The 12,047-nt window shown below is 39.3% G+C and overlaps 1 protein-coding gene across 1 annotated transcript; it reads right to left on the reverse strand.

Moving 5' to 3' along the window:
- Positions 1-713: 713 nt before the first annotated feature.
- Positions 714-11,507, reverse strand: LOC134661029 (uncharacterized). Its single transcript, XM_063516929.1, has 10 exons — positions 11,281-11,507; positions 10,969-11,145; positions 9,256-9,357; positions 9,078-9,173; positions 8,755-8,913; positions 6,010-7,250; positions 4,510-5,731; positions 3,782-3,891; positions 3,057-3,444; positions 714-1,165 (listed from the first exon to the last, which is right to left on the reverse strand). Exons 1-10 carry the CDS (start codon positions 11,438-11,440, stop codon positions 909-911), a joined length of 3,912 nt encoding a protein of 1,303 aa, XP_063372999.1. The 5' UTR covers positions 11,441-11,507; the 3' UTR covers positions 714-908.
- Between the last annotated feature and the right edge of the window lie 540 nt (positions 11,508-12,047).

The following is a 12,047-nucleotide window of genomic DNA, read 5'->3' on the forward strand; positions in this document are numbered from 1 at the left end:
TATGAAATAAATGATAGGTAATATTCACATTGCAAATAGGTTGTTATATCAAGCAAATAAGTTTCTAATGTTAAGAATATGAGGAGGATCGGCGTACAAGTTAAAGAGTTACTACTACCTTTCCAGCGTCCATATATGTAACATACTCGTAAACTCGTATGCATATTAAAATTATTTTTAACGGGGTCACTCACGTATTATTAAGTCGAATAAACGCTCGACATGTTTGATCCAATTTTCGAGGATCCTCTTCCCGGAGCAACGACTCGCCTTCACTCGAGGGCGCGCCGTGTACAGCGGCAGGCGTGGCTCACTCCGCGATTTCGTCGCTTTGCTACAGGTAGCTAAAAGTACATCCGTTCGGCCCCAATTTTGGGGAAAGCCATAAGCCGCGCGTGGCGCTGTTACCACCTAGCGGCCATATCTGTGCTGATCGTAACAGACGCGTTTTGTTAGAGAGTGAGTCTTCTGTACTTAGTACTATTATTTATTCTGTGACAGCGGGCCAAAGCACGAAGGAATTTATTGGGTTGATAGTAAATTATTCATTTAGATGATTTCGATTTTAGTTTTTATGTTATATATAAATCTATAGATTCGTCAGCGTCGCTGTGCAGTGGCCCATAGAATATTGTGTTCGACCGACGTCAGAAACCGATATCAGCGTAGGAGGAAAACAAGCCGTATGCAGGAAAACCAAAGAAATGTTTCATAAACAGCAAATAGTATGTAATAAGTAATAATTAATGACTTTTTTCCAATATGATACGAGTACAGGCATTTATGTATAATTGTATAGTATATTTATATATAGTAATATTACAAATACGTAATAATAACTAAGAACATATAAAACCAGTGATCAACACATAGGCTGGTAATAATAATAGATTACACGTTACATATTTTTACGATTCTTCTAATTTTGGCGGATGTTTTTTTTTTCTGAATGATTTTTCGTCAATTGCACCTGGCGTAATTAATCCGAGGACGGTCTGTTTGTATTGATCGATAGTCTCGCTGAGGACTTTTTGGAAGAGGCTCTCGAACACTTGTGCCTTGACGCCAGCCTCCTCGGAGTGGAGGTTGGTCCACTCGGGCTCGCAGCGCCGCCACTCGGCGAACAGTATGTCGTCGATGTGATCGGACCGACGGGCACCCACCCCTGTTAACAACATAAACGTTAAGTTACAAATATGCTTAATTAGAGTCTGGCTAATGAAAGTTGAGCCTCAGATGACGCGGGAATTTCAATAAAAACCGCACCACGCAATAAAATGACTATGAAATTAAATGACAGCTTGAAACTGACCGCTTATTTGATAGGAAAAAAAGTTCCCATATAAAAAGTTTTAAATAAATCTCAGGCTCAACTTTCATTAGCCAGACTCTCCTTTACAACAAACATCATTTTATGAGTTGTGTAATATAATATCTTAGAATAGCTCGTGCCCAAAGTTTGACAGCTGAAGAAGATGGCGCTGGACGGCGCCATATGGTTCGTAGAATCGTCAAACGTCAACTTTTGACAACAGAGTTATTGCATTATGTACGGGGCCGTACCATAGAATTAGAATAGACAAGAACAACTGTCAATCTTCAAAAGTGCGACCAAAAATGAAATGCAAGTGTGCGCATAAATTGTCTATGTGAGATCAAAAATAGTGATGTCATGTTACAACATATTAATAATCCGTCGGTGTTTGATTGCTTTATCGACTACTTTTTCAAATGTGTTATTTTAAACGTTAATATTCTACGACATTATGATGTATAAAATAACACCTGCACTGCGTGTGCTATCAAAATCGTTACAGGCTTATCTTAGTCTAACTCTTACTGTGTTGGAAAGTGAAGTTTAAATTTACTGCTAAACATCTGCACCTTCAAAAAGGGTATAACAATCGTTATTATTCGAAGTTGGTTATAAAGGTTAATATCTTAATTATGTCTTGTGAAGAAATGATTACATAGCTATTAATATACCGACAAGTTATCGATACTGTCATCTGAACATTTTATCAAGCCCTAGCGTAAAGTAACAGTTTATGTTTTTACACAAAATATTTTAAATTATTGAGTAATATGATAAAATATTAGCACACAAAGGAAGAAAAACTTATAATCAACTGTATAAACCGGCTTCTTACACTTTTTATGCTGTTAATTTGACAAAATATCGTTAAGAAAATTTCGCTCGGAATATCATTATTCCTCTGAAATGAGTATTTGCTAGGTTTATTTGGCCCCGTGACACTGAAATCTGGTACACTACAAGACACTATCTTCATTGTATGACTTTATCAAATAGTTTTCTTTCGAATTTGTGTATATTTTTCAAATTGAAAATTACGGTGATACGCTCTTGGCCGTCCGCGGCCGTCGTCAAACTCAAAAATGGTCACGTTTTCTCATTTGTAGTCTGACTCTTTCGCACTAATGCGATGTTCATATACGTGATGGCTTCCCTTTCGCACACTTCAGCTGTCTGTCAAGCGCGAGCGCGAGAATGACAAGTCTGTGGGCCGTACTGCGACATCTACCTCAGCTGTCAGATTATTTTCTTAGACATGTGCCTCTGTCTCCTACCATTGATAACTCTCTGGTAGCAACTATATACGCATTTTTAAGGCGCTAAGTACTATAATAAAGGATATAAATTAGTATGTAATTATTAACGGGTTAGCTTAAAGTAATGGGATTATTATTTTCTTAACATTAGTTTATGTGACTGATACGTATTGAAAGGCATTAAAACACGAGTATGTACTTATGAAACAAGCTGACAAGCGAGTAGAATACGGAGGAAAGTTCCTGTCACCAAGAACAGGCGAAGACAGCTTTGAGAGGCAGCCAAAGACGTCAACTGACGTTAAAGCTCAATATCAACCGCATTCCAACCGGATTCACGATGAGGCGTCGCACACAACAGGCGTGGCGTTCAAAGGGTTAAGGGTTACATGGACGGACTGTTGGCTTAGTACTAGGGTACGGCGTTAACGCTATTCGAGCGAGTTGTTTCCGTTTACATACTAATATTTTAATGGTTTTTTTACCTGAAACAACAGTCGGCGAAATACCAGACAGCACTTGTTTGACTTCACTTATCGTTTTCAGTCCTCTCTTCTCCGGGCTGAGTTCTTGCTTCTCAGGCAACAAGTTGCACGCATCCCACGGCTGATCGCTCTGCTCCTGTTTTTGCCTCGCCAGTGTTTCTTCGCAAATATCTTTTATAAATACGCTAAACGCGTCGCTAGGGTCATAAGGGAAGTGTTCTCCGTGTGCTAAGTGCCGATGTATTTTTTCTTCTAAATCGTCGTTCAGAACGAACATACGTGAAGTTTTGGCTAGGGCGTTGTTGGGTGGCGTGTAGGGCGGTGGCGGCTTGTCGGGTATCTCTCGGACGACTAGTGGCTGATTTTGTTGCTGCTCTAAAGCTTTTATCTGAAATAAAACGTAATAAATTACTATTTTGTTCAACATATATTTTTAACCTTTTGAACGCCACAGACGGCAATTGACCTCAACGCAAAATCGTGACAACGACGCCAAAGACGGCATTTGACGTCGATCGTTTTTTGATGAAAATCTACTGAAAAACACCCCACTTTTAGGTTGGCATTATTTATTCACTACATTTTACCCCCGTGGCGTCAGTGGCACGGCAAATGGATGCGCCGTTTGGCGTTCAAAAGTGTGCATATTAAATCCAGTTATTTCAAACTGTCGGTAATTTAAATTTGCGTCAGTTAAAATTTGGATAGGACGTCCGAAATGTCACCTCTCTCTCGATGGCGAGCTGTTGCCGGCGCAGCTCCTCGACCTCGCTGTAGCCTGACGACGACGAAACGAAGCTGTCCAGGCTCTGCAAGTCGGTCTTGATGCTGCTGCCTGTAGTCACAATTTAGTGTAAGGCCTGAGTGGACGCTCGAGTTGGGCGTGCAGCGGGGCGGGGCGTGCGGCGTGCATGTTAAACAAATGCAAGCGTATAGGAGCCGCCTTAGTACACGCTGCTCAAATTACTTGTGCGCCCGACGCCACGCTGCACGACCCGCCGAACGCTCCGCTTCGAGCGTCCACTCAGGCCTTACACTTAGAAGTTTTTTAAACGTATTCTGTGGTAGTTTGGTTTGCTTAAGTATTTTAAGAACATAGGTGATGATTGTTAATATAATGCAAAATAAGTAAAGTTGGCCTCGGACTGAATTGTTACTATATGAAAAACTTTTGAGGGTCAAAAAAAAAGTAACTAGATGTTACTTGTAACTAATTTTGATTTTAAGGAGCTTATAAAATTACACGTTTCAATAAAAAGTGTATGCTCTACCACTTCCTATTTTGTTTAATTCAAATTGAAACGCGTTAGGATTTTTTATAAATAATTAAAAATAAAAACAATCCGTGGGCACAAGAATTCTATGGAGTCCTGAGAAGAGAGCAAATGGCCCACTATAAGACAAACTAATGACAGATGAAGGATACATAAAATAAATAAATAATGATCTTTACCAAAACTTGTGACTGAAGAGTCAGAGCCATCTGTAACAAGTGGTTCGGGGGACGCCGCGCCGGGTGGCACTGGCAGAGGGCCAGCTTGGCTCAGGGACACCGTTGCATCACCATTCTTCAACGTTCCTGATTCTACAGAATGGTTTGAGGAGTCACATATACATATCTGGTCACTTGTCAAAGTTTCTGAGCTTGACACGGGTTTCTCATTATCAGTAATACTTTCAATATTCTCTCCACTAGATTTTTCATTTTGATCCATAATAATATCTATTGTTTGAACACATGACTCTGAAAGTTCGTATACACGCGATTGAGCGTTATGTTGACTTATGGCATGGTGTTCAGGATCAGGGGAATCGGCTGGCGACTTACTACGGTCACTCAGACCTTTGTAGTACTGATCGAACTCATCTACGAGACTGTGGGCAGTCGACGCCGAGGAAGACCTATCTGAGTCACGGTTCCTAATCTTATCAATGAAATTTTCTACAACATCACTGTCACATTGCTCTTTGAGGTGACACTTGTTAGATGATTCCAGGATTTTTCTCAAGGCTTCCTCGTTGACTTCGTATTGCTTCCCACAACTAAAGATTTGTGGTAAGGAGAGATTCTGAAAGATTATATTTAAGTATCCACCGTCAACAGCGACGAAGTTTTCTGCCGTATCTGTCGCCCGGTCAGCGATCCCGGTGGGCTCGCAGATGCTGTCCCCTGTCTGGACGCACTTCTCAGCGCAAGAGTTCGTGGGCGGAAGCTCCTGGAGAAGGACCGGCGTCTCCTTGGGTTTGGACGAAGAGCTATCTTCGCAACCACTGCTCGACAAGTCAAAGCATTTGAGAGGAGCTACATTCCGGTCGGCTGAAATATTTCTCTTTAACTTCTTTTTTCCTAGTAGAATCTGCTCCACGTCGACGTTATTCTTCAGTTTTAACTCGATGCTGTTCCTGGTCCTCATGAGCGCCGCCTTGCGCCTCTCGGAGAGGGTGACAAGCGCCTTGCGCATGCGTTGCATCTCCCCGCACTCATGCTGCAGCTTTAATAGCGCTCCTCGTTGCTTCTTCTTCAACGTTGACACGTCGGTATTGTCTTGCTTCTTTTTGTTTTCTAACCAAATAATCTGGCTCTTGGTGAAATCTTTCAATGCATCCTCGCGCATTTTCAAAACAAACAGTAAATTCTTGGCGCGCCGTTGTTCATTGCGAATTAGTAAATTAAGCTGAAATTAGCAAATTAATTACATGATTAGTTGACCACTTTGCATTACAAATAAAAAATTCTTAACGACACGAATCACGTATGCACGAACAGTGTCGTGCTTGTGTTTTGCGCCGGCGAGGTCGTTTTTCCCGGCTAAACATTAGGGTACCTATTACTAGGTTGATTGTCTGTAAGGTGATATGCAACTATAAGTCGACCTTATAACCAAAGCACAAAGTTACCTTTTGCTTGAATATGACACAATTTATATTGACATATCTAAGGAAATGTACTCACCAGACAAAGACTTTTTGATGCCATTGTTTCGATATCGTCAACATTCGCTAAAACGCCAGCGCCGCGCTCTAGCTTCGACAAGAAAGAGTTGTATTCTGAATTCTTTAAATCGAACCTCGATTTGCTAACCCAGTTCTCGCTTGAAGCTTCAGCAAGACATTTTTCTGATAAGGAGCAGTTTTCTAAATACTGTAGTGATTCGAAAAATGAATCTATAAAATGAAGCTCTCTTTGAAACTGCTCACTTATGTAATCGTTGTGTAACAATCCGTTATTAACTCTAATTGTGCTGATTAGATCCGACGGTTTGACCAATTTGTTGTTATTAAAAACATAAGGACAAGCAAGTGCTTGCAGTTCATCTACCTTCTTATGGCAACTATTTTGATTATTATTATTACTTTTATTGGTTAAACGATCTTCTGAACTCTCAGAGATATCACACTGGTTCAAATTATTTTTTAGAAGAGACACCACATTTAATGGATATGCTAAAGGACTAGGCGATTGATTAGATTGGCTGTCGTCGCTATTGCCGACCACGTGGAAGTTTATTTTTTGTTTAGTTGTGTATGTAAATGTTGCTCGACCAATTATGTAAGTCTTAGCTTTTCCGTTACCAACCGGGTCGTCAGAGCTTTCTTTCTCTGGGCTTATTTTAAATGGTGATGTTGGTAAATTAGGCATTGAGCGGCTACAGAAGCTGACTATCTCTTCTTTGGCAAAAATACTTTTGTCCTTTATTAGTGTAACATTAGGTATGTCAAGATTGTCAAAGCCATCTTGAGTTACTTCTGTACTATTGTTTGATGTTTCAGTTTCTTCATTAACCATGACGGGCAGTGGGGGGGTTCCTACATTTGCATCTCTAGGAAGGAAATTTTGATCCATACCAGTGCTACAATCAACAGAATGTTGTACTGGAACCGATATAACACTTTCTAATCCTAATTGTTTCTTTTTACTTTCATGGCAACTGTCGAGAGGTACATGTATTACTGGGAGAGGGTTTCCTAGCGAAACCTTATTCACTATTTTTACTACAGTGTTCTGTTGAGTTGATTTACTATTAAATCGTTTTTTTTCTGAAACACGTTTTGAAGAGCCTGTTTTGTTTGAATTATCGTCCAAATCATTACTCATTGCAATAACAAATGCATCACTTTCACGAGGGATTAATAAATTTTTGCTTAAATTTACTCTAGGCGGGTTCGGCGTATTTTTGACGGGTCTTCCTTGTTCTGAAATGAGTAGTAACATATAAAAATTGGAAATAATCACATAAAGATAAACCAAACTAAGCTAACTAGGTGTTGTATTATAATATGCTAGTTAAATTATATACATACTGAGTACCCACAACACAAGCCATCTTGAGCTTACTGTGGGACTTAGTCAATCTGTGTAAAACAGTCCTATAATATTTATTTATTATTTATTATATAAAGTGCCATTCTATGGAACTGGTAATACTAAGAGTTTAAGAATGCGCCGCTAAGAGATTCAAGCAATAAAAGCCGGCCAAGTGCGAGTCGGACTCGCGCACGGAGGGTTCCGTTCCATTGCGCAAAAAACGGCAAAAAAATCACGTTTGTTGTATGGGAGCCCCACTTAAATATTTATATTATTCTGTTTTTAGACTTTGTTGTTATATCGGCAACAGAAATACATCATCTGTGAAAATTTTATCTGTCTAGCTAACACGGTTCATGAGATACAGCCTGGTGACAGGCAAACGGACAGTGGAGTCCTAGTAATAGGGTGCCATTTTTACGCTTTGGGTTGGTTTGGGAACCCTAAAAAGAAGCTTTCATTTTCTGAAAATATAACTCTTACTTTTTTACGGTTGCTGCCAATTTAAAAAAACCGGTTAGGTGCGAGTTTGTTTAACTCGCACACATATAAGTACGGCTAAATATGGATAGAGTAGTATTTTGTATAAAGACTGACGCTATATGACAGCATTCTAGCATCCTAGGAAACCAGAGCTTTAGCTTTGTTCATATATAACTATTCTAAATTGCAAAACGATAACTTTTTAAGTGTCCGAGATTAGTTCCGAGATATTTAGAGATGTGACAGACGGAGGGACAGACAGAGTCGGCATAGTGTTCCGTTTTACTCTTTTAGTACAGCACCCTATTAATTTCTCTGGCTGGCATTGTTACTTGTTGTTGTTATTTACCTCGAGAAAATGTTCATGATTTGATCAATAAGAATTTTTACCCGGTAAAACTAACTAATACCAGCATCTACACTATCTACAGTGCCAAGCCACGGGTAATCTTTTTTTTTAAAGTTCATCAATATTTTTTCTAGATTTAAAGTTTCATATGTATATACGGGCAAAAAATACATGAATTAAGTAAAAAAATACTCATTTAAAAAATTCTTGCCGATTTATCAGTATTCAAGGCAAGAACCAAAATCTTCCTAGACAGGATCCCGACTGACTGGCTAGAGACTAATTTGGTACATAAAAAATATATCATATACCTTTAAACGAGCAATTCTTGTATATTTATTTATTTATATGTATATATATTTCGGGGATCTCGGGAACGGCTCTAACGATTTCGATGAGATTTGCTATATGGGGGTTTTCGGCGCCGAAAAATCGATCTAGCTATGTTTTATCTCTGGGAATACGCGCATTTTTGAGTTTTCATATGTTTTCCGAGCAAAGCTCAGTCTCCCAGATATTCAAAGATAATCACCACAATTTTAAAACTTATTTTTACATACCTTTGTCTTTGGTACTTTTACTTCTCACATTGTTGTGTAAAGAATGAGTGCTAACTATTGCTTGTTTACTGTTCAGAATGGGTTTAGGATTACAATGTTCCCTTTTATTCGTCATATTGTTCGTCACATTCAACTTTGATCCTTGCATTGCTCGTGAACCTAAAATTTAAAATACAGAATTAAATTTAATAATAACATAATTTTAACAATAAGGAATATTGATTTTCTAGTCCAAACTTTAAAAAAGTAATTTAACGTTAGACAAGCACCACAGACCACAGTGGCCTTATAATGTTATTATTTTTAGTTACTACTTCACTTACTTTTGTCTGTATTAGTTGATTTCAAATAGTTTCTATGTATTGAACTTTTGTTGTCCTTCTGGTTGACCCCAGAAGACCTGTTTGTAGACTGTGGACCTGTAAAATAATAACAAGTTATTAAAAAAACCCAAGCCTCAATTAAGGCGACAATTGCATGATTTTCTAAAATACACTTTACCTAATTTGACTTGACTTGTTTTCAAAATATTTTTTTGTCCTGTGCTTTTATCATCTTGTAGGGTTGTCCTAGATGATCTATTTGAAGACTGCAGAACTTTACCTGTTAAAATAATTAATTCATCATAATCAATACAAGTAATGAAAAGGCTTACCTTGTTACATTGGAATCAATCGCTTTTTGGCATTGTGAAAATATTGCATCTTTTCTATATTGCATTTTATTACAATTAGAAAGAACACAGTAGCAAGCAAGAGATTCTGTATCAGGCACTTAAAGAGGTAAAATATTGAGGTGAATAATGAGTAAATCTACGCTATTTCATTATTATAGCACATACAATTTTACTTGCTGATTAATTCTGCAGATTTATTGCTAAGTATAAGATTAAGGGTGGAAGCATATCTATCAGCATCGAGTCGTATGTCTGCAGCTTTCTGATGCATACACATCTTCATACAAACAAGTGATTGTTCATATAATATTTTATAAAACGGGATTCAATGCTGACGGGATTCATTAAGGTCCGCGGCCAACACTCATAACATGCTCTTGACCCTTCTCCTCCAAACCGACTGGGAATGTCTCATACCTGATTATGAAGTGCATCCATGCACCTAGCTTATGATGACTGTATTTAAACTTAATCCATAAAAACTCTTATACAAAAACATTTAATATTGGACCTGACAACACTGCAAAAAGGCGGGAACGTGGCGACTTGATCGAGACTTATAGATATTACGACTGCCCAGAGCTAAGCGACCTGTTCACTCGAAACCCAAACACACGCACAAGAGGACACTACCTTAAACTAGTAACAACAAAGCATAAAACAAATATCGGGAAAAACTTTATTGCAAATCGTATAGTAAATGCTTGGAACAAATTACCGTCTGAAGTTGTGAACTCTACAAGTGTGAATCAATTTAAAAATAGACTCGACAAACTATCAAAACAGTGAAATCGTGCTAAGTGAACTATGATTTAGACGCACCAGCATCAGCTGCCTGTCTAAAACGAAATAATAATAATAACCCCGCGGGGGCAGCTTGTGGCGAGCTGACGGTGAGTGGCGACACCGCAGACCCCTATTCCAGAGGCCAGAGCCTCTGTGCTTGCCTTGATTGGCCGGCCAGAGTGGATTCGCAAGAGCGGGACCTATGCTCCAGGTTGGAAGTGTAAAATGTCATAACGCCGGTGGCCTGCTGAACGGATCATCGGGATCTGGCTACCGCAGACTCACCTCTCGACAACCTTACAGCCGCTCCGAAGTGTTGCCCTGTTGTCGCACTGTGCGTGCGGCCATTGCGGGGCCCACTCAATGAGTTGGCGAGTCACCACCTGTCTTACACAATTTTGAGACTGATTGTCACGGCAGGTGTCCGCTAGTCTCTCCCATAGCCCATTATCCAGTCCATCCAACTTTCAAATCTATAGCCCATGACCTTAGTTCCCATCGCAGCACAAAAGTGCTGCACTGCAATAGTCTTTGCACCTGGCGGGGACCATCTCTGGATGTATCACATTGTGCGTTCGGGGATGGTATCCGCCACGTGTATCCCTTGCTTTTAGATTAAAGTGTCTTAAAGGGCCTCTGCGCTGTTGGCTTCGGCCTCACGTACGCCTCCCAAAGGTCCGGGACCCCATGGTCCCGAGATTATGGACAAGACATACAAATAATAATAATATTGTTACAAAATGTACACTCACCAATATGAGGAGTAAGTCTGTCTTCATCGTTTTCTGATATAGAGACAATTTTTCGTTTGGTGCTTGAATTCACATTTGATTCGGACACGGCGCCAAGTTTGAGGGATCGACTAGTTTGCAGTTGAGGGTGATCTATTTCCATAATGCGACGGAGCCGCGGTTTTAGTGATTGGCACACTGTGAATAACAACTGTGTTAATTCTGGGTGTTAATAAGGCCCAAATGTTATAATTTCATTAGGTATTCAAAATAATAACAAAACAACGCAAAGACGAGGCCTTGAGTAGAAATGGAAACTGTATAAATACGCACCTTTTGAATCGAAGTCGTAGTCTGGCAATTTGGTGTATTTGACTAAGGTAGTTTTATTTTTGAATGTGGATGGACACGACACAACGTTTTCGATTTTAAAGTAAAATGAACGAACATTATTTATATCCGCATCGGGATTCGGCGATAGTTGAGAATCCATTATGCGAACTAATAATAATTTACACTGTTACATCTATAAGGGCCTCATTATATGTTACCTATTAAAATGTTAACTTTATAAATAGTAATAATGACCTACAAAATCAAACGTTAATTTTGGATTTTTTCTTACATTTTGATTATGGTTTTAAATTGTTATGTATAATAGTGTTTTTATATATAGTAGGTTCTTAGCTTTTGTCATTAATCTTTTTTTTTTTTAGTTTTACTTTCCATGCTCCAAATGCTTGGATTTTTACCCCCATTACTAACGTATAGGATAGCAACACTATACCATTTGAGCCCCCCATTCACACTCCTACATTGTAGTCCGGCTAGTAGGACTGCGGAGTAGGATATAGCTCACACACTTCCTACATTGTAGTTCGCCATGCAGGACTACGGAGCCAGAAATAGCTCACACATGGGGCTACCGCGAAAACCGAAAATCACAAATTGCGGGAATCTTTCTCTTTTACTCCAATGAAGTCGTAATTGGAGTGACAGAGAAAAATGGCCGCAATTTGCGAACTTCGATATTCGCGGTTATAGCCCTGTTTTGCCGTCCATCATGAGTACTGCTTCGTTTCTCACTAGTGTGTCGGTCT

Source organism: Cydia amplana, chromosome Z (genome assembly GCF_948474715.1).
Source record: "Cydia amplana chromosome Z, ilCydAmpl1.1, whole genome shotgun sequence".
NCBI lineage: Eukaryota > Metazoa > Arthropoda > Insecta > Lepidoptera > Tortricidae > Cydia > Cydia amplana.